General features: G+C 38.7%; 1 protein-coding gene across 2 annotated transcripts; it reads left to right on the forward strand.

Annotated features, from left to right (window-relative positions):
* The first annotated feature begins 1,075 nt into the window (after positions 1 to 1,075).
* tubgcp3 (tubulin gamma complex component 3) lies at positions 1,076 to 19,513 on the forward strand. 2 transcript variants are annotated; one of them, XM_057856043.1, is made up of 22 exons: positions 1,076 to 1,248; positions 3,137 to 3,244; positions 7,270 to 7,337; positions 7,691 to 7,768; positions 7,858 to 8,066; positions 9,351 to 9,529; positions 10,488 to 10,600; positions 10,707 to 10,832; positions 10,932 to 11,000; positions 11,065 to 11,197; positions 11,281 to 11,447; positions 11,526 to 11,636; positions 11,740 to 11,848; positions 12,017 to 12,206; positions 16,102 to 16,306; positions 16,373 to 16,508; positions 16,597 to 16,685; positions 16,846 to 16,977; positions 18,452 to 18,592; positions 18,666 to 18,782; positions 18,856 to 18,952; positions 19,006 to 19,513. In XM_057856043.1, the coding sequence occupies exons 1-22, from the start codon at positions 1,173 to 1,175 to the stop codon at positions 19,107 to 19,109; spliced, it is 2,757 nt and encodes a 918-aa protein (XP_057712026.1). In that variant the 5' UTR covers positions 1,076 to 1,172; the 3' UTR covers positions 19,110 to 19,513. The 2 variants fall into 2 exon arrangements, with proteins under 2 accessions (XP_057712026.1, XP_057712017.1); XM_057856034.1 differs by having other exon boundaries at positions 18,856 to 18,950; positions 19,020 to 19,513.
* The last annotated feature ends 3,375 nt before the right edge of the window (positions 19,514 to 22,888 follow it).

Raw genomic sequence — 22,888 nt, forward strand, 5'->3', positions numbered from 1 at the left:
AATCAATGTAAGAAAGTGTAGAATTTCAGTATCTTGTTTTACACAAATGAACCTATATTCAAAAAAGAATATCCAGTGCAATAAATTGAGCTTTTTATGCTTGCGATTTTCCTGCCTTTTTTTTTGCCATCGTTTCACATTTTCTCTTTGGTCTTCAAATATAGTAAAAAAATAAAATAAATAAATATTAAATAAATAAATATACACATATTAATGCTGAATGATATGACAATATACTTTATATTGTTGTGTTTAACAAATGAAAGTGGTTGGCCCTTGCATCCTAAATTTTTCTGAACGCGGCCCTCAGAGAAAAAAGTTTACACACCCTGATACATACTCAACTTGAAATTAAAATAATTGCCTGCCAATGACAACAATAGATGTCAAATTAATTTAAACTGGGAGGACTGGCTGTGCATGCTCATGTTTCAATGCCATTGATGGTGCTAGACATCCAATCACTTTTGAATGGGAGAGGGTGGTAGCGTATGAGCCTTTACCAGTCAAAACAGATTCGACATCTAGCAACGTCAATGGCTGCCAGTTAGTTAATATGCAACCTGTTTGAATAAATAATAAAATAGCAGTTTTAAATGGATGGCTGAGAGATATGCATGATAGCTCTGTGATACTGCCTTGTAATGGTACCTATAATGAAGTCATCATAATGGTTTTCAAGTAAGAACCAGAATTTGCTGTGGTTACAGTTTAATGTTTCCAGACGGAAATGTTTTCCTGCATTTGTCCGTCTTGCATTTCCTGGAGACGATTTTCGGCGGGTTATGTTGAACAGTATTGTTCACCCATTTTGGTTAGTACATTAGAATCCGGTTGAGTGTTTCAAAATAAAGCTGTAGATGAACTATGTCAAGGCTTTTGTCATGATTTAACACACAAGTAACTTTTTAATTGTTAAATTTGTTATTTATTTGATTATTATAAATTATCTTATAGATAAATAACGTTATTTCTAAAAATTTAAACAATATATTCTATTTTACTTTGAAGAGCTTGCTTATGGTATTGTCGTTTTTCCTCGCGATTTCCCGTTTCCTTGACTTACCCTGTCAAAATGGCGTTGCTTGTCGTGGGCGATTGAAAGCGTTTCTGCTTTATGCACTGACATTTATTCACAGTATACACCAGACGAAACGCTAGCCTCGGATAGAATGGCGACCCTAGATCAGAAATCGCCCAACGTGCTTCTCCAGAGCCTCTGCTGCAGAATTACGGGCAAAAGTGAAGGTACATTAGCGTAACTCTCAATTCGGACCTCCATCCAATTCATTACGCTGTCACAGCATCACCGATATTCTCACTTTATGGAAATGTTTGTTTTTAATCAGTGTCCACATTCGGCTAGCTCATCTATTCGTTTTAGGGTCAGTAGCATTAGTCTTTCTATTCTTTTCCTAAGGCATTCGTAGGGTGTCCCCAGTGTGCTGCCTAATGATGGTGTGCGAAGGGGACCAGTGTTAAAACAAGCGATTCTAGAGTGAAGTATAATTTATGATAGTGAAGTATAATTTAAAATTTATAAACCAAGTCTGCAATTCTACAAATACACACTAATCAACTAATCAAGTTTATAAACCTGTGCAATTGAGATGATGGATTTTCTTAGTGTGCCACGACATAGGTTGTGTGCAGCAGAGTGGAAAATTTGAATTTCCATAAATAAGCACACACCATCTGATAAGTCATTGTCTGCCATTGACGGTGATGGACGTCCAATCCGTTTTGACTGGGAGGGTTGGCACCAGCAAGCAGTGTCGCCTCCAGAAATTTTTCATAGGGGTGGCCAGATGGGGCCACTTAAAATCTTGGGGTGGCCAAAACTAAAAGCCATAATGTCAGGTTTTCGTTATATTATTGCTGTAAAAAGGTCAGGGGAAAACTATCAGAAACACTTAAGGACACGGCTACTGATATACTTTGGTGTATTGTGTAATATTTGATGTTACTAATGATTTAATGTGCATCGTCCATAACTGTCCAGTCAACATTGTGAGTTCCACAACAATTCTGTTTGATTGTGTTATGTATATATTAGGCATAAGGTGTACATTTAACTAGGGCTGTCAAACGATTAAAATTTTTAATCGGGTTAATCGCAGCTTAAAAATAAATTAATCGTAATTAATCGCAATTCAAACCATCTCTAAAATATGCCATATTTTTCTGTAAATTATTGTTGGAATGGAAAGATCTATACATTCAACATACTGTACATAAGTACCGTATTTGTTTATTATAACAATAAATCCACAAGATAGCATTAACATTATTAACATTCTCTCTGTGAAAGGGATCCACGGATTGAAAGACTTGTAATTCTTAAAGGATAAATGTGAGTTTGTATATTGTGACTAAATATTGCCATCTAGTGTATTTGTTGAGCTTTCAGTAAATGATACTGTAGCGACTTAACTGTTCTGCCCAAATGCATGATGGGAAGTGGTGCAACCATGACTATGTGTGGTGGCTGCAAATGACACATCTTCTCTGCGTTGGGTCCTCTACAGGGTGTTATGATAAAGTTCAACTCCTGTCATTCTTCCCCACGTCGCTTCCCACACTATTTATAGTTGCTGTGGGAGAAATGACAAAGCTTTTGCCAATTAAAAGCACGGCCCCGATGACTGCTTGTATCTACTCCATTCACTTGACACTGCCTCTTATCTTTGCATATAAGTAAAACAGCGCCATTGTAGGCTGTTCGCAGCAATGCGTGAATGAGTCGTACTGTGAATGTGTTAATTGCAATAAATATTTTCACGTGATTAAAAAATAATAATTACCGCCCGTTAACGCGATAAATTTGACAGCTCTACATTTAACCATACAAAATGAATGCATTCATTTGGGATGAAATGCACAACTGATGCTACAACAATCTAACGATATACTGGCAAGCGGGGTGGCCAGTGGGGTGGCCAACCAATTTGGTGGCGCCACTGCCAGCAAGTGATCATTTACTTGCAGCAAATCCCTGTTCAAATGGATTGGACATCTGTGGTCATCAATGTCAGCAAATGATATCATGACGTGAAAATAAAAATACTCATTATGTGTAGTATATTGAAGAGCAAACAAGTGATCATTATGCATCACTGTTTATATGTCTTGCCAGCTGAAGTTGCCCAACAGTTCCAGTATGCTGTGCGAGTCATTGGCAGTAACTACGCTCCCTCTATTGAACGGGATGAATTCCTGGTGACGGAGAAGATCAAGAAAGAATGTAAGTCCAAGTTGAACTCCAGTTATCTGCCAATAACAACGGAGCACTGTTGCTCATTTTAGCTTCAATGTCTGGTCCCTATTGTCGAGGGCTTTTCAGACACGCGTTTTAGTGTTCTAAAGCCTTTTAATGTTGCACTCTACAGAAATTGCTGAAACACTATAAGCGTAAATTCCCATTCGACCCATCAAAGTTGCCTGGGTTGTACCATTAGTTGGGAAACAATCAATCAAAGCTCTCTTGCCGTCAGTAAAAATAGCAATCCATTTGCAGTATACTATGACATGTTTATTGAGCAAAGATTGTCAGGCAGACTTTAAGTCATCACTGGCTCTTGATAACAACACGTAGCATTTGAGCAGCTTTGTAAATGAAGAACCTGCAAGCGTATCAGGTAGTTTGCAACCATTTTGCATGTTAACCCTTTAAGGTCCGGGCCTTTTTTGTCTGATTTTGCATGCCTTTGATGTTGCCTTTTATATACAAAGAATTGTTTACAAAGACCTGGTATGGTTCCTTTTTTAGGACACCTTGAACTTCATGTCCAAACTGTTGTTTTCTTCACTAACCAATTATAAATCAACATTTTGGGACCAAAAAGACAAAAAATTCCCCCAATTTTTTGTCAAAATTTGTAATATTGATGTCCTATTGACAACCAAACATGCTCAACGAACCGTTTTAAACCTTTATAATATTTATTCAACAAGTTAGGATGAACATTCAATGCAAAAAATTGAATAAATAGTTTTATATTTGATAATTCAACATAAACAGCAGGTATAGTCGTAGGCGTTTTTGGCCTTTATACATGCCCTGGTCAAAACAGGTTATGTACAGTAGACTTCAGTCCAAAACAGTGAAAAAATATATACCTTCTTACACAAAAGTGTTTGTAAGACATCTCTGTGAGTTCAGGTATTGCCCCGATCCCTTAATGAAAACGATGTACACACAATCAACCTTCTTGAACACACATTTATATACACAAATTGAGGAGACTGACTGTGAAAAATAAAATAAAATATGCAGGCTGAGCGACTTCTGCCGCGCTAACTTCCCCAGCAGCATCTGTGCTGACAAGCCGTCCCTCTTCAATGCTGACCCCATCTCCTCTTTCCAGTGGGGCAGTGAGTGTAGATTGCTAATAATCACTATGCATGTACAGTACAAGAAAAAAATGTGTGTTTATTAAAAAAACACAATATATGCAGATATGAATAATAGACGCCATGATTTTAACGAGATATTATCGCGTACTTACCTCTTTTCGATCCAAAAACTTCATGTAGCATGTATCACTGAGTGTCCAGACACAGCTGTCAATGGCCACAGCTGGATTTAGGGGGGGATTTTATGGGTGAAACATGGTAATATAACAAGGGTCGCGATGCAGAAATCGCAGACATCAAGGAGTGGTCCAGATTTTCATTTTTATATATTTACCCTTTTAAACGTTTTTTTTTTTTTTTTTGTTTCAATATTTCTTTGTTTGGATCGATTATTTATCATCTGAAATATTGGAGAAAATGCGACAATAACGAAAAAAACACAGTTAAGCGATAGTTATGAGGTAGATATCCGTGACTTTTTTACAGACAACAATTTTTTCATTGTGACGTAATTTGTTTAAAATATGCAAGTGAATAATTTTTTTAAAGTTTTTTTTTTTTTTTTTTAAATTATTATTTAACTAAATATTAGACATCAATTAATGGAGCTGGGAATCTTTGGGCACCTAACGATTCGATTACGATTACGATTCAGAGGCTCCGATTCGATTATAAAACGATTATTGATGCACCCCCCTCCTTTTTTTTTCTTTTTTCTTTTTTTTTTTTTTAATGTTTTGTACATTAGTTCCAAAATTGTTTAAAAATACTCTCAGGCTAAACCACACCACTATTTCAGTATCAAGTTAACATATAGCAGTAAACAAATATACAAAAATAACATTAAATAAAAAACTCCAGTCCCCATTCTGTATCAGCAGCTTTAAACTACATTCAATTAATTTAATGTTGTGAATCAACCGTTTATTAATTAACCGCTCCGGTTATTCCATAATTTCCCTTTTGTCTACTTTCGACATGTGAAAGTTTTAAAACTATTTTAAAGATAGATTCAAGTCAATATTTTACCGATTTAGGAATATTTTAGATAAAAAGTTAATTAGGTTTGCTTGGAAGGTTCGCTACAACAGCCTTGCAGGGAAGTGTGCTGCTTTAAGATGGTGGCCGTTTACTAACGCCCGCATCTAGCTTTTTGTAGATGTGCTGCTAACACTACCAAATCTATATTGCATCTAGTCCTATATAAATGATATTTACCGTAACATTATATGGATGTACTTTGTAGCAGCTTTTCGGCAGCAGTCAGGTATGTTGTTGTGTTTTTTAATCTCGTTGCATGAGTTGAGCTAGAGCCGTGAGTTGAGCATTGGCATTACCCGAGGGGCCGGGTAATGAGAAGCATGATGTTTAGCTACTCTCGCTCCGTTCTGTCTCGAAGACCGCGCGGCGCGCTGAAGTGTTGTATACTTCCGCTTTACTTCGCATATTTCAATAATCGGAATTTGGATGTTTGTGAATCGTTCTCGAATCTTCCACGGCCGAATCGCGAATAATCTAAGAATCGGAAATTTTGCACACCTCTATCAATTAATGAGTCTAAGTTAAAAATCAGAGACATTTCAATTCAATTCAATTCAGTTCAATTCAATTCAATTCAATTCAATTTTATTTGTGTAGCCCTAGATCACAAAAATGTCTCAAAGGGCTTTGCAGAGGCAATATGATACACAATCAGAAACAGCAAACGAAGCAACAAAGATGAATAAATAAATTCAAGTCCTGGGTATCCCCCATCCTTAGACCCTCCATGTCGGCAAGGAAAAACTCCAAAACTCCAGAGTCTTCGGGAGAAAACGAGAAACCTTGGGGAGTACCACAGTCAGGAGAGATCCACTCCCAGGACGGATAGACAGGAAGCCCCATTTCCATATTCATCTTTCATTTCAAAAGATGAATATGATTACTTACCTTCTTTTTATGGCCAGGTTGAAACAAAAGCGGTTGCGCGACGTCTGTAAACGGGGGTTTCCAGGGTAATACGGACAAATTAAAAATAGTTCGGGGGCTTATTGCGCCATGAATCTGCTATGGCAGCATATAGACATTGTTCTATCAAAACACAACAGTTCTTTTGGCTTAAAATACAGCAGTTTATTTTAAAGAGGGGTGCAAGAGCAGAAACGCTTTTTCAGCCTTGTCTGTGTTTTCCGCCAAATACAAACACACATACAGTTACTTAAATGGCATCAAAAATAACTTTGTCTTACAGCTTCAAAAGATTTTTTTTTCTAACAGAATTAAAAGTAAAGCAAGTTGTCTTACCTCTGCTCCTCGATGGCGTCGCCCAGGTGTTCAAATCCGTCACTCTCTTCACTCGCAGCTCATCCGAAGAAGACGATGACAAATTTGGTCCATCCTCTTCCTCGAGTTGACGAAAAAGCACACATTCTTGCGCTAAATTTAGTTTTCGATTCATTCACAAAGTCGATTGCCGTTCCCAACCTGGCTAATCTCCTCCCTCTTGTTCTGTGGATCCTCGATCGGGCTCGGCAGTATATTTGTAATGGTCACATTGTCTGCTTCCATTGTGACGTCACAAGGGCTCCTTGGATATGTGGCGCTTTCGGATTTGAAAAAGGACAAGAAATGATGGAAATATGGACATAAACAAATTATCCATGAAGCGTTTTAATGTTTATTTGAGAGGACAATAAAATTATAAAATTAAATGGCATTTTCCACACGTTTTATTTGGTCGATTGACTTCAAATAAAAACGAGAGTAAACCTCAACTTCCACACTTTCAAACAAGACTGACCAGCGGCACATGGGTGACGTAATCAAAACATGAGGGGGGCTTCAAAGACATGCGCTGAGGACGCGCGTGCGCATTCTGCGACTTATAAGAGTTTTTAACTTGCAAGTGATTTTCTTTCCTCCCCAACTCTGCAGTGTTGAAGCAGCGGCGAGAGGCAGACGCTGCTCTTTTCTCGGAGCTACATAGAAAACTACAGTCACAGGTTGGTATGGTCTACTTTCACACTCACAGATACAAGAGATCTTTAGTTTCCAATAATTCTGTCTTTACTCTGGTCACACAACCCCATTTTGTACACAAGTAAGAATAAGCCCAGTTTCAGTTGAGCAGTGCCCTCCTTTCAGACTTGTAAATAAATAAATAAAGCCCCACAAATTCATTCGACAAATATAAAATGTTGACTTTTGTTGTTGCTGTTGCAGCTAGTTAGTTGGTAGGTATGGATCTTGCCAGCTGACATTGTATTTCAGCCAGCTGAAGACTGATTTGTCATTGTAACATTCAACTTTTTATGTTTGTTCATGGTTTAGAATGTTTGTCTTGAATGTATGACAGGGTGTTCTGAAGCATCGCTGGTCTGTTCTCTACTTGCTGCTCAGCCTCTCTGAAGACCCTCGCAAGCCTTCCAGTAGGGTGCGACTATTTTTTTTTTCTCTCCTCTGTGCTTGAAGCATCTTCTCATACATATAATCCAAGTATTACAGTATTAATTACCATTTCAGGTTGGAAACTACGGGGCTCTGTTTGCTCAGGCACTACCTAGAGATGCCCACTCTACACCGTTCTACTGCGCCCGACCCCAGAGTTTGGCCCTTGGTTATGGGGAAAGGAGCAGCAGCCTGTCAGCCAGCATGGGCACGAGCGGAATCTCAAGTCTGGGAGTCTACACACTCAATGGACCCACGCCAACACCGCAGTCACTTTTGGCGGGGTATGAATTGTTTTTATAACTTGTCAAGGTTATAAGTTAATACTGGGGACATCAGGGTTTCTGGTGAAAACTAAATATGTGTAATCTTTGCTTTTCATAGCTACCCACAAATATATTCCTATTTTTTTTCCTGTCTACTTTTTTGGTGCGCTTCACAGCACACGCACCTTAAACGATTTTTACCGTTCTAAAATTCACGTGACACGGGTTCTTTCGATTTCGCCCTTCACATGGGGTGGCAAAGTGCAGGTTTTTACAAAAAAAGCCTGGTAACAATATTCCTATTTCAAAATGTATCTCATCCTCCTTTTAAAAAAAAAATCCAATTTACATAATTTACACATAAAAAATGTCAGGAAATAAAGGTGCACCAAAGTTCTATACAGATTTTGTTGAAAACATACAGTTCCACTAAATTTCACAAAAACATCCCCTTTAATTTCCATTGGGGAAAAAACGACCAGATGTTAACAGAAAGAGACCTGAAAAAGCCCCAAAATATACAGGAAGTCATGTGACCCAGAAATGCTTCAAACGTTACCTGTAAATATCCTAAAATTAACAAGGAAGTGACTCAAAGTTAACTCACTGCCAACTATTTACAAAAATAGACATCCAATTCATTTAAACTGGGCTGTGAATGCTTATTTTTCATTGCCATTGATGCCGCTAGATGTCAAAATCCCTTTTGACTGTGAGGAGTGAATGAATGTTCGTTTATTCGACCCTCCCATTCAAAAAGGATTGGACGTCTAGCGCTGTCAATGGCAGTTAAGGAGTTAACAAGGATGTGATCCGATGTGCCCCAAAATGAATAGGAAGTGACCGAAAATCTACAGGAAGTGGTCTATAGGAGAGCAAAGCATCTCCACACAATTGTCCCAGAAATGGCATCTTCTAGTTCAGGGGTGGGCAATTAATTCCACAAAGGGCCGCAGTGGGTGCGGGTTTTTGTTCATACCCATCATGAGGACAACCTTTCACCAATCTGGTTTCTTACAAGTGCAATCAGTTGATTGCAGTCAGGTGCTCCTTGTTTCCACTGAAACCTCATTGGTTATACTGTGTGTGCTGAATCAGTTGGAACAAAGACCAGGACCCACTGCGGCCCTCGAGGACCGGTTTGCCCACCCCTGTTCTAGTTTATTTTAATTGATTAGTTTTGAACAGCATATAATTTTATTTATTTTTTTAATCTTGGGATCCAAATCCTTTGATTGCTTTTCTTTATCTTAATTTAGTACTACCTGTGCTTACCAAAACTACGACATCTGGTTGTTTCAGTCAACCTCCTCAGTCTGCGGCTGGAGTTCCTCCCTCTCTGGTCTCTCGACTGGCCTGGGCTCTTCCAGCAAGCTCCTCCCCCTCCTCTGCTCTTGGCCCCGCCACCATTCGGCCATCTCTCGGACCCTCGCATCCCACCGCCAGAGCAGGCCGCCTAAGGCAGGATGGCGACACAGCTGGTAGGTTCAATAAAAGAGTTTCATTAAGTCATTGGTATCTCTGACAGTGATAGCTGGTCAATCCATTTGAACTGGGAGGGCAGGCAGCTGCAGCCCTGACACCTTGTCGCTGCCAGCTCAAATGTATCGGATGTCTTTTGTTGTCAACAGTGTTGGTACTTACTTTAAAAAGTAATTGGTTAGTTACAAATTACTTCTCCCAAAAAGTAATTTAATAACTGAGTTACCCCATTATAAGCATAATTAGTTATTCAGCAAAGTAACTGACATTGCTTTTCATCTTCTACACATTTATTACATTATACATCCTATAACATATTTCACAACAAAGATGTTTAAATATTATATATAGTATTTTAGAACATTTGGTATTTATTTGGATCAAATAGATTTCAGTGTGTTAAGAAAACAGAAAGGTAAACTGACCATTAACAAGTGCAAATCGCTGAAACTGTATGTTAGGCCTACTGCACAATAAGCAGAGCACTATCCTTAAATATTCTGAGGGGTTTGAGAACGCTACCTATGAAATTCCCTGGCCTGTCGACATTGTCGCTGTCGTGTTGTGTTTGCCAGAGCGTGCAGTGAGGCAGGAAATGATCCGCCCACCGATCCAATCATCATCGCGTTTGCAACGGGGTCACCACCCCTGTCCTTCTTCTCCCCTCCTGTTCTGTTCTCTCCAGGCAGGCAGCTGATGTGTGACAAAATCTGCCAACTCGTGCTTCATTCAACCAAATTGTAGTAATGCACCCCTTCACATCCTCAGTAACGGTAACGGGGTTGCAAAGATGGGAAAAAGTAATTAATTAGATTACTCACTACTGAAAAAAAATAATAACGCTGTTAGAAAGGCCGTTACACTCTGAAGCGTGTATTAACAACACTGGTTGTCAATGGCAGCCAATGATAGTCTGCTCATTATCAGAAGCTGACACGGTTTCTTGGGCTGCTTTAGGCGAGGTGAGCGAGACTGCACTAGTGAGAGATATCCTCTACGTGTTCCAGGGGATCGATGGCAAGTTCATCAAGATGAGCAACCAAGACAATTGTTACAGAATAGACGGCAAGGTACCTAACGCCCTTTCTAGGGGTTGTACACAACACCATGAATCCTAATATTGTGCATAACTGAGACTGATCTGATTTGATTTCAAGACAATCTCAACCTCAACAGGTGCTAGTAAGCAAATCCCTTAGGGACACATGCAGCAGACTGGCTGAGCTTGGCTGGCTCCACAATAAAGTCCGCAAGTATACAGACGCCAGGAGCCTCGACCGGGCCTTTGGACTAGTTGGACAGGTGTCTTTGTGGAATGTTAATGATTTCTTTTTTAGAAAAGCTTGAATGAATCCGCATAATAATGCAATTTGTTCATTTGACTTTTCTCCTTTTGCCCAGAGCTTCTGTGCATCCCTCCACCAGGAGCTGAAGGAGTATTATAGACTCCTTTCCGTCCTACATTCTCAGGTTTGAAAGCTTGTCATTTCTCTTGGATCGTTAAGCAGTTTGCTCACATGCCTGTGCTTTGCAGTTGCAGGTAGAAGATGACCAGGGTGTAAATGTTTGTACAGAGAACAGTCTGACCCTCAGAAGGCTTCTGGTCTGGATGTACGACCCCAAAGTCCGGCTCAAAACGCTTGCTGCCCTCGTTGACTTCTGTCAAGGTGGCTCTGGTGTCTGGCTCATGCTGTGATTGAATCCTTTTTTTCTGGATTTTATTCATGAATTGTCATTGTGTTGGTGTCAGGCCGGAAAGGTGGAGAGCTAGCAACAGCTGTTCACGCGTACGGAAAGACAGGAGATCCACAAATGAGGGCGCTAGTGCAACACATCCTTAGCTTGGTGTCACACCCTATTCTTAACTTCTTGTATCGTTGGATCTATGATGGAGAACTTGAAGACACTTATCATGAGGTGCAAGCGCAGCGCATACATCTGTAAAAGCAGCTTCAGCTGTGTATATGCAGCGCTTACGTTTATACTTGTCTGTAGTTCTTTGTGGCATCAGATCCAAACGTTAAAACAGATCGCCTATGGCACGTCAAGTACTCTCTCAGGAAGTCGATGATCCCTTCGTTTATCACCATGGACCAGGCTCGCAAGGTATAAACGCACTTGTTTCAAATTCCTGTCTCAAACAAAAAATATACTTTCAGAGAGTTGTGTTGTGTTGTCATTAACTACTTCTCATTGCTATACCCTCCAGATTCTGCTTATTGGGAAATCTATCAACTTCCTTCACCAGGTTTGCCATGACCGAACACCACCTGGAAAAATCACACCAGCGCCCAAATTTACGGACACACCCAAAGATGGTAAGAGGTTTTTTTTAGGTATTGATATGGATATATTGACACGTTCTGGCTGGGTCTCCTGGGTTCTCACTGGGTCTCAATGATCAATGCTCTTCCCGCTTGCTGTCCTTGTCTTCTCTGTCAATGGGGCACACTTAGCTAATGAACATTGCTTCTTTTCTTTTGTAGCAGCAGAACTGCTGTCAGACCTGGAGGGGGCATTTCAGGAGAAGATTGACGCCGCCTACTTTGACACCAGCAAGTACTTGCTGGATGTTCTCAACCGGAACTACCTGCTGCTTGAGCACCTTCAGGCCATGAGGAGATACCTGTTGTTGGGCCAGGGAGATTTCATCAGACACCTAATGGACCTCCTTAAGTAAGCAGCCCATTTGCCTTGTCTTTTCAGCGCTTTTGTATAGTGAAGCATATTTGGGTCATTCCACAATTGGAGGATATTTTGAGTCCCAACGTTTTAAATTTAAATTTCTGAGTCAATTTACATTTTCTGAAAACAAATCTAAAATGTAAAAACCAAGAGAATAGAATGCTTGAAAAAAATAAGTCTCAAGTACCTACTATAATGTAATTTTTAGAGTTGTCCGATGATTACTTTTTCACGGATATCCCAATATTGTCCAACTCGAAAAATCCGATTCCGATATCAAACCGATACCGATATATGCAGTCGTGGACCTAACATATTATGGCTAATTGTATTGTGATCCCCCACTGGATGCTTTAATAGCAAATCCCAAGCATTTAGTCTGGAGACATCTAACGGTCAATAAGCATAACTGCTGTGCTAAGCGGTGAACTGCCCTTGTACAAAGGCAGACAGCTTCTACATTCACTTTGAAAGCAACATACATATTGGCTTAAAATTGATAATGAAACATTTCAATGTTCTCTGATTTGATTTTAAAATGCTTTTATCGGCCCATATAATCACCTACCCAATAATATCAGACAACTCTAGTAACTTTTGTGTTTTTTCCCGCCCCCTGATGGCCACATTTAATCTCAAATAAAGCAGTTAAAATGACACATGCTTCATTGCTAAGGAGGACCAGGAGTGCAAAAATTCAATAAATAAATACACAATTGAATAAATAACTAAAAGTGTCATTGAAATGCTTTTATTTCAATATTTATTTATTTATTTCAATATTTATTTCAATTTTTATTTATTTATTTCAATTTTTATTTATTTATTTCAATTTTTATTTATTTCGATTTATATTTATTTATTTCGATTTTTATTTATTCATTTCAAAATTTATTTAGATTTTTATTTATTTATTTCTATTTTTATTCATTTATTTCAACTTTTATTTATTTCAATTTTTATTTATTTATTTATTTCAATTTTTATTTATTTATTTAAATTTTTTATTTATTTATTTATTTCATCATTTATTTATTTATTTCAACTTTTATTTATTTCACTTTTTATTTATTTCATTCTTGCACTCTTGTTCCTCTGGAGGTGCAACCATGAAATAATTTTATCTGTCGCGTTTGCTCGTCAAAGTTTCTAACGTCTGATTGGTTGCTCAGCAAAGCAAGTCTTAACTAGTCGATCTCAGATAATAGATTGACGCCTGAGGCATTGGCTAATTTTTATGTACACCCGATACATAGGGTGGCAGTGTAGATCCGTATAATCTGAAAAATAATTGCTCCCTCAAAATCACAAAAACGACGAAGATTAGTAGCGTGGTCAGTGCAACGGTAGTAGGCTTTGACGCATTTCGCGTGTTGTCCAAGCAAAACATACATATGTCCAAAATGTGCCCAGAGCTGCTTAGAGAAGCAGCAAATTTAATCGAGGAAACTCTGAGGAGAACTCCACCAGCAGCCCATGGTGGAGTCCAGTCTGTGGCTTCTACATCGCGCGGGCCAGCGCCTTTAAACGGGCTGATGTCTGCATACGGGAAACTCTAATATAACTCAGAAGTGGAACGGTCCTTGGATATTTACCAGATTTTATTTATTTATTTATTTATTTTATCAAGTTTTGAAATAAGGCTAAATGACAGAAATAACTAGCAGTTTTCTAAGTAGTTTTACTCTGAACTCTGACATCATTTTTACATGATAATGATTTAGTTTGGGTCTAGGGGTGCTCCAGTGTCTCTCTAAAGTGGACCCATTATCGAATAGGTCACCGTTTTTTCCCCATATATTTAATAAAGGGACTTGCGCTCTGAAGCCACCTCATTGTATTCTGAAGCCAGCGCATTGCATTACCGTAATGCACATAATGCAAACAATAATCCGAATGAGGGGCGGCTGGTTTGACTTGGTTTTTACGAGTGGAGGCTGGCTTGACCGCAGTTCTAAACTATCGAAAACTCTTCGATCAACATCTTGATCTGACAGAGCTGAGATGATGCCAATAACGTTAATTAATTGCTCTGTTTTGTAGGACACATACTCAGGGTCCAAATTTCCTGCTTCAATTTGTTCTGATAAATCTAACATGTCCCAAGAGAGCTCATGCAAAATCTCAGATAATGCCGCCATGTTGGGTAGAAATAGGACGAAGCAATCGCTTATTACTCGATCAACTCAAACCCCGCCTAGTTCACGCCCGCCCACCGAGTTTGATGAGCCAATGACAGATAAAATTATTTCATGCGGCCACACGGGGAACAAGAGTGCAAGAATGAAATAAATAAAAAGTGAAATAAATAAATGTTGAAATAAATAAATAAATGATGAAATAAATAAATAAAAATTGAAATAAATAAATAAAAATTGAAATAAATGAATAAAAATTGAAATAAATACATAAAAATTGAAATACATTTTGAAATAAATAAATATAAAATGAAATAAATAAAAATTGAAATAAAGAAATAAAAGTTGAAATAAAAGAATAAAAATTGAAATAAATAAATATGAATTGAAATAAATAAATATAAATTGAAATAAATAATTAAAAATTGAAATAAATAAATAGAAATTGAAATAAATAAATAAAAATTGAAATAAATAAATATAAATTGAAATAAATAAATAAAAATTGAAATAAATATTGAAATAAATAAATAAATATTGAAATAAAAGCATTTTAATGACACTTTTAATTATTTATTTAATTGTGTATTTATTTATTGAATTTTTGCACTCCTGGTCCTCCATACATTGCAGTCTCCTGTAACTAACTTTAGGAACATTTTAATAACATTTCAAATGTGTATTCGTAAAATGTGCATCCCACAACCTTGGGACCGCAACACTGTTACCACAACCCTTTTATCACGGTAGAAGTTAGGGTTTCACGATATCCATTTTTTAAAACCGATATCGATAACTTCCTGCTTCTCAAGGCCGATACCGATACAATAACCGATTATACATATATATATATATATAATATATAAAATTTTAAAATGTATATTTACATGCGTTTTTGAACACGTGTAGGCCAAAAATACTCGTGGTGGATTCAGCATAGACTTGGCTTTGACCTAGCCAGAATTTCCATGATGACATGAACATTATTATAGTGAACAATACAAAGACAAAAACAGTTTTGACTTCAAATAAAGTGCCCATATTTATTTTATCAAATAGATAAATTTTGAGTCAATCACAATCAATTAGTCAATATCGTTGACGATGTGTTCCCTTCAACAATGAGCACTGAACTAAAACAAACATAAACCCAACAGGTATTGTGCTTTGTCAGCAGATAAAACATTTGGTGCAAGTGGAGACTTTTGTGGTCTTGGTCCATGAAACAACTCAAACGCACACATCCCAATCCACAGACACCGTGCCAAAAATATTAGATATTATCGGGCCTATTAATAATGTTATTGGATTTATAGTGATGACGTCATCATTCCTATTATCGGACCGATAATTATCGTGCACCTCTAGTAGAAGTATAAAGTGGTTGCATTCCTCTTATCTATATGAACATAGTTAACTTTTTTTCCCCTTACTTACTTACAGACGTTAGTTTGTGCTCTTGATCAGCAGGAACAGTTAGGTAAACAGCTAGGTTCTACTCTTGAGAAAAGGCTAACATTAGTATGAATTTACATCGTAAATCACATAAAAAAACATTGATTTCTAAAATGAGCTATCAAGACTTTAAGTTTAATAACTATTATTGATGAATATGTAGCAGAAAAACAGAAGGCCTATTTTTTTAAGAATCTTAAAGCCAAACTGTTCTCCACCTCTGGAATGACCCATGTAGTGGTGGAATTCAATTGGACATTGGCAATTTTCATTTACTTATTTATTTATCTAAGACCAGAGCTAGCGAGACCCGCCACCACTTTGTACCAACACAACCTGACGGGTATCTTAGAAACTGCTGTCAGAGCAACCAACGCCCAGTACGACAACGTGGAGATCCTCAAGCGGTTGGATGTGCGACTGCTGGAGGTGTCTCCGGGCGACACCGGCTGGGATGTATTCAGTCTCGACTACCACGTCGATGGACCGATCGCTACAGTAACTCATATTGATGACACATACTTGTGTATCTCGCTTTTATGTTCACAAAGCTGTGTATTACAGGTATTTACACGGGAATGTATGGGCCACTACTTGCGCGTTTTTAACTTCCTGTGGAGGGCTAAGCGGATGGAGTACACGCTAACAGACATCTGGAAAGGACAAATGTGTAATGCCAAGCTTCTCAAAACTATGCCTGGTTTGTAAACACACAAAAACCTACAATGAAAATGAGGAATTTACCTTAAAAGGTTCATGTTTGGTGCCTCCCACCCCTTCTCTTCCAGAGCTGTCCGGCGTGCTGCATCAGTGCCACATCCTGGCATCTGAGATGGTCCACTTCATCCATCAAATGCAGTACTACATCACCTTCGAGGTCAGGCCATTAGCAAGGCTATTGCAGTCATGTCGTTTAAGCGGCATTTTAAGTCTAGATGAGTCCATCAACTGTGGACATTGTGAACATTACTGAGGCGTGACTGTTATTAATAGGGCAGAGGCTTCCAATTTAAATCTTCCCTAATGTGTTCTTATAGGTGTTAGAGTGTTCCTGGGATGAGCTATGGAATAAAGTAAACCAAGCACAGGATTTAGATCATATCATTGCTGCCCATGAAGTGTTCCTAGATACCATCATTTCAAGATGCTTGCTGGACAATAATAGTGGGGTAAGATGACCTTAGTGTACAGGTAGTCCCTGGGTTACGACGTACCTGACTTACGAGATTTCGACTTAACGATTTTTTTTTATGTAGTCGTGTAAACAGTACCTAGTTCTTGCCATGTCAGGATCTCTTCCCCCGGTGGCATCGCCGCCGTCCTTCAGTTTCTGTCGGCGTCAGCTCCCACGTCCTTGTTATTATGCTGCTGCTGTTGTTGTTCATGTTGAGCAATGAGAGATGAGGGCATCCAGCCTCAGGCAGTGGGCTGGGAGACATCCGTCAGGTCTGGCGCGGACGTCCACCTCTCCAAGATGGCCAGCGTCCAAGTGGGGTCTCGCGTCATCGTGCCCAGTGGAGGAGTTCCCACTGCTACTGCTGCTTCCCCCCGGCGCGAACTCCTCTTGCATGTCCCGATCCATTTTTATGGAGTTTGGACGGTGGGCTCGCATTAAGAGAGAGGGGACGCTGGCGACCTGAGCAGCCATGATATTCCCCTTCTCTCGCCTCCCTACTTTTTCCACAGCGGCCTTTTCTCTCAACAAGGTGGCTTGCGAGTAGTTAAAAAAAAATTTTTTTTTTAAGCGCAAATAGTCATTGAATATAACGGCATTTAATACAATGTACCTCACAGTATCTTACTCTTTAATTTATCTTCTTAATATGACATGTAATACATTACATACAGATATTTTGAGGTTGAGGGGGTATCTAATTCCGATTTATGCGGAAATTAGGGTTGCATCGCCAGTTTAGGAATGGAACTCGTTCATAAACCGGGGACTACCTGTATCTGGAAAATAAAGCCACTCCTAAATGACTTCCTGTAATCCACACCTCATTCCCACCAAGGTTATGATAGTTAAAGGTTACTCATTACACAGTACAGGCCAAAAGTTTGGACACACCTCATTCAATGCAACACAAATGAAGGTCCCAACCCCATTGATAAAACAATAAATTCCACTAATTAACTCTGAAAATGCATACCTGTGAAGTCAAAAACCATTTTAGGTTACTCCCACTTGAAACTCGTCAAGAGAGTGGCAGGTGTGTACAAAAAAGGTAATCAGAGCAAAAGTTGGCTGCCTTGAAGATGCTAGAATATTATGTTTTTAGTTATTTCACCTTTTTACACCTTTTACCTAAGTACATAATTCCACACATGTTCATTCATAGTTTTATTACCTTCAGTGACAATTTACAATGTAAATAGTAATTAAAATAAAGAAAATGCATGAATGAGAAGGTGTGTCCAAACTTTTTGCCTGTACTGCATGTAGTTTTTTTTTTCATGTAAATATTGCTTCTGGGGATAAAATATAAATATGAAGGGTTTTGTCTCTTAAATACATTTTAGTTATTTTTGTAAACATACATATTTTCTTTCCATCTATAGTTTAAATTTAGTTTACTGAAGTGGGTTTTCAATTCTGGTTTTCCTTGATAATTATAATCTTGAGTCCCACTCTCCTTTTTAAAGTCTCTCTTGAACCAACTGAGGGCCATCTTTGACCAAATCATCGAGTTCCAGAATGCTCAGGATTCCCTCTACCGCGCTGCACTGGAGGAACTGTCCCTACAGTTGCAGTTTGAGAAAAAGAAGCAGCAGAATGAAGAGGAGGTGAGATGGCCGTGAGAGAGGAATAGCTAAAAAGCTGCAACCTGCACTTTTCTGATCATACTGTGTGTTTCAGGGTCAGTGGGGTGTGACAGCTGAGCAGGAAGCAGAGGAGAAGAGGAGAATTAGGGAATTTCAAGAAACCATACCAAAGATGTGCTCACAGCTCCGCATCCTCACGCATTTTTACCAGGTATTTCACTTTCCCGCATAGATCACCACCTTTTTTCCTCCTTCATGAACTTTTCCTTGTGTTCTCTTCTCAGAGTATTGTTCAACAGTTCCTAGTATTGCTGACCACCAGCACAGATGAAAGTCTTCGTTTCCTCAGCTTTAGACTAGACTTCAATGAACACTACAGGTGAGACTGAGCCTCGTTCTGTACAAGACACACTCTGAGTTAACGTTGTCAAAACCGTTCCGTACTCAGGGCCAGAGAACCGAGGCTGCGAGCATCGATAGGAGCCACACGGGGGCGACGGATGTCCAATATCTGAGCTCCAGTTATTGGAGATTATGACATCACAGACCAGACAACCAGCACTTCACTCCAAATGATTGATGTGCTTTGGTGGTGCTCTCTTGCTGCAGTGAACTATCTGGCAATAGTCGACGCCAATTGATGACAACTCGGCAAAAGTCATCTCCAGCAAATGAACAGACAGCCTTACTGATGAAAACATTTCTTATGCCCCGCCCCAAATGTCATGTATATATGCATGCATGTTACATGTATGCCCAGTGTTTTTCAGTTTTGTTTTAGTAGCAGTTATGAAGATGAATCAAATCCATTTCTTCACACTTGTGTAAATACTGTAACTGGTTGTGCTGTGTCACTATCATTTGCATTGCACATCCTGTAATGTTTAAACCAAGTATGACTAAAGCAATGCCGTTGTGTTCAATAAAATAATTTTTTAAGGAGTTATTGGGACTTGATTCAGATTTGCTACCACCTTGTGCTAAATCATGTTATGCGCATCACAACTTGCAGGTTTCATGTTTCCCTGAACATCTTTCAATGCTGCACTCATGAAATACCACTAGAGGGAGGTGTTGCATCTCATAGCCGCCTCGTGCGTACTCACGAATCCATACATGCTTGCAGCAGTACAGTAATACCGAAATAAGTCCATCTGAACCACTATTTGGCATTCCGAGATAGACCTGGACGTGCACAATAACATATGAAGTGGATTCTAAAAATTTAGCATCTACATGATATGTATCATGGAACACATGCTGACATTTCCACTGACGGGTGTTTAAATTGGTATTTTTGCAGAGCTTCAGATATGAGCTATGATCAACATTTGAAGGTGCCAATGAAAATAGCAGTGGTCTTAAGTCAACAGCTGACATTTAATGGCATTTCCTGCTGCAGGCGTGTCTACGGACCTTTAAATGCTATATTGCTTCTTTTCGATGAGCTGTGGTAAAGCAGACGGGAGTAACACTATCATAAAATTCATACACTATATAGAAAGTGTTCTTTCGTTCAAATGTCACGTTTTTGTGATGCGGATTTACTATGGAAAAAATATTTGCCTGCTCAAACCATTTTTGCATCATCCCCCACTTTGATGTTAAAATGAAGCAGCTGATTTTAATGCAGTATCAGACAAAGAAAACCACAAATGACATTTGTGAATTGTGATTGAATTTACAGTGATCCCTCGCTACTTCGCAGCCCAACTTTCATGCTCTCAATGCATCGCAGATTTTTAAATCTTGTTATATCTTATAATAGGAATAAGAGTTCAAAAAACATTTACAGTATGTACACTTTTACATTTTCGTATCGTATGTATATGGCGGAAAACACAGACAAGACTGAAAAAGCAGTTTCTGCTTTTGCACTTCTCTTTGAAATAAACTGCTATATTTTAAGCCAAAAGAACTGTTGTGTTTGATAGAGCAATATGTCTATATGCTGCCATAGCAGATTCATGGCGCATTAAGCCCCTCAACTATTTTTAGTTTGCCCGTTTTACCCTGGAAACCCCTGTTTACAGACGTCGCGCAACCGTTTTTGTTTCATCCCAGCAATGAAAACAAGGTAAGTAATTAGTAAAGTAAAAAAATAAAAATAAAAAAGACTTTAAAAAATTATTCACTTGCATATTTTAAACTTTAAACAAATTACGTCACAATCAAAAAAATGGAGTCTATAAAAAAGTCACAGATATCTACCTCATAACCATTGTTAAATTGCTTTTTTTTTTTTGTTTACTGTCACATTTTCCCCGATATGTTAGATGATAAATAATCGATCCAAAAAAAGAAAACATTGAAAATAAACTTTAAAAGGGTAACTATATGAAAAAGAAAATCTCGACCACTCCTTGATGTCTGCAATTTCTGCATTGTGACCCTTGCTATATTACCATATTTCACCCATAAAATCCCCCAAAAATCTAGCTGTGGTCTGACACTCAGTAATACATGCGTGATGGAGTTTTTGGATCGAAACAAGGTAAGTACGTGATAATAGTCATGGCGTCTGTGGTTATGCTCTCGCGTGCTCTCACCTCCAGATAGGGTTTTGCTGTGTAACTCATTTGCTCCCAAAAACGTATAAATCGGTTCTATTTTTAATTGTTTCAGTGTCCCAAAGTCTTTTACATTTTTTTTTCACAAGAGACATCTCTAGGTTCTGATGCAACTTAGCTCCAAAGCACAATGCTGAAAATCCATTTTAAAGCAATAAAACTGGCCACTGGAGGTCAGTAGCGCATTTTGTAAGACCCGCAACCCGACTCAACGGAACGACTGGCCAGACGGCACAGCTGGGGCGCCGGCGGAAGACGACCGAATGGACGACTAGGACGCTAGGCACGGAAAGTCCGAGCAGGACGACCGGGACCACCAGTGCAGTGGACGATGCCCTTGAGTCTGTGATGCTCGTCGAGCAGAGCCCGCGCCGCCGTGCTCGGCCGCTCGCATCCTCCGCTGGCCTCCAGTGTCCCGCGACTCAACTGGAAACGCGCACGGCTAAAACAGTTCCCCCCAGAAACACAACATACCCCACATAAGTTTACCAGGCAAACTCCGCCACGAGGCAGTAGTCACCACAAAAGAAAGACTAAAAAAATCCATCTTGATGAGACAGGCGGCGATTGTTGTGTATTTGTTACACTTACAAATATTAGAATGATCAGGTCGTTATGGGTGAGCACCGTGTAGCATACGTCTTTAATCTCACTACTTTGCAATGCGCTGCACACATCAAACATAAACATATATTCCCCGCAGACCCAGACATGACATGTCAAACAAGGATGTGCTTCAAGGGCGAACCAATCGATCTAGGGTGACACAGATCATCATATCAATATATTACAGCGATGAGGGAAAAGTTTACCCCTGCTGTCGCAGCCACGACAGCGTCATCTCTCACTTCAATAGTTTAGTTATGTGTAAATAAATTGTTACTTTGTTACCAAAAGCTCTATTTGTGTCGTTGCTTATGTTATTTTGTCGAAGGAAAACATTATTCAGATGTTTGGGGTGTCACAAAGCAAAAAATAGCTGTATTAAAGTCAAAGTTATGTTTGAAATGTATGCTTTTACAAAAAGGTAAATTTCTCTGTTTTTTCATCAGAAATGGGAAAATTGCTCAAACTAAGCTATTTTCTAATGCTGATTTCTAAAGAATGGAAAAAGATATGAACTTTTTTTCCTGCTGAAAGAAGAGAGTTTAATCTTTCTTTTGGTGGGTTCCATGTTTATATGCCAATAGAACAGAATTTTCTGTTGGCCTTGCAAAATCAGTCAAAATCCAGTAAAACGGCCGGGAGCGAAGGGGGTTGCACTGGTGAAAATGGCTGGGATTGAAGGAGTTAAAAAAACTTTTTTTCTTTTTTTCTAAAAATACCCTCCTGTCCAAAATGTTTCTTTCCCCAGAAAATTGAGATTTTAAGCTTTCCAATGATGTATCAAACATGCATATCGGACAATTTTGAAATTTGGCCAAATTGGGGGTCTCAGAGCGGAACTTCAAGTCACCTGAGTGTTTTCTGCCATTTACACTTATACAAACACACATATCATGAGAGAGAGTGTAAGCGATTGAATGTAAACTGTGTTATTCATATATTTCATACATTATTTTATGTATATTATTTGTATTATTAATATTTTATTTACGTTTCCAACCATTCTTTAACGTTCAAATGATAACATGCATTCATAGGGTTTTACATACACTTACTTATACATTTTTTTTTTTTTTAATGTATAATATATCAAAAATTGGATGTGAGGTGACCTTGCGTTACGCGGTCAGTTCTGGGCCCA

This window comes from Corythoichthys intestinalis, chromosome 2 (assembly GCF_030265065.1).
Source record: "Corythoichthys intestinalis isolate RoL2023-P3 chromosome 2, ASM3026506v1, whole genome shotgun sequence".
Classification (NCBI taxonomy): domain Eukaryota; kingdom Metazoa; phylum Chordata; class Actinopteri; order Syngnathiformes; family Syngnathidae; genus Corythoichthys; species Corythoichthys intestinalis.

What these genes read in the sequence shown, in the direction of transcription:
- tubgcp3 (XM_057856043.1), top strand. Translation starts at nt 1,173, where the DNA reads ATGGCGACCCTAGATCAGAAATCGCCCAACGTGCTTCTCCAGAGCCTC. An exon ending in GGAGAAGATCAAGAAAGAAT is followed by an intron (nt 3,245 to 7,269) that starts GTAAGTCCAAGT and finishes CCAACTCTGCAG; the next exon opens with TGTTGAAGCAGCGGCGAGAG. An exon ending in TACGGACACACCCAAAGATG is followed by an intron (nt 11,849 to 12,016) that starts GTAAGAGGTTTT and finishes TTTCTTTTGTAG; the next exon opens with CAGCAGAACTGCTGTCAGAC.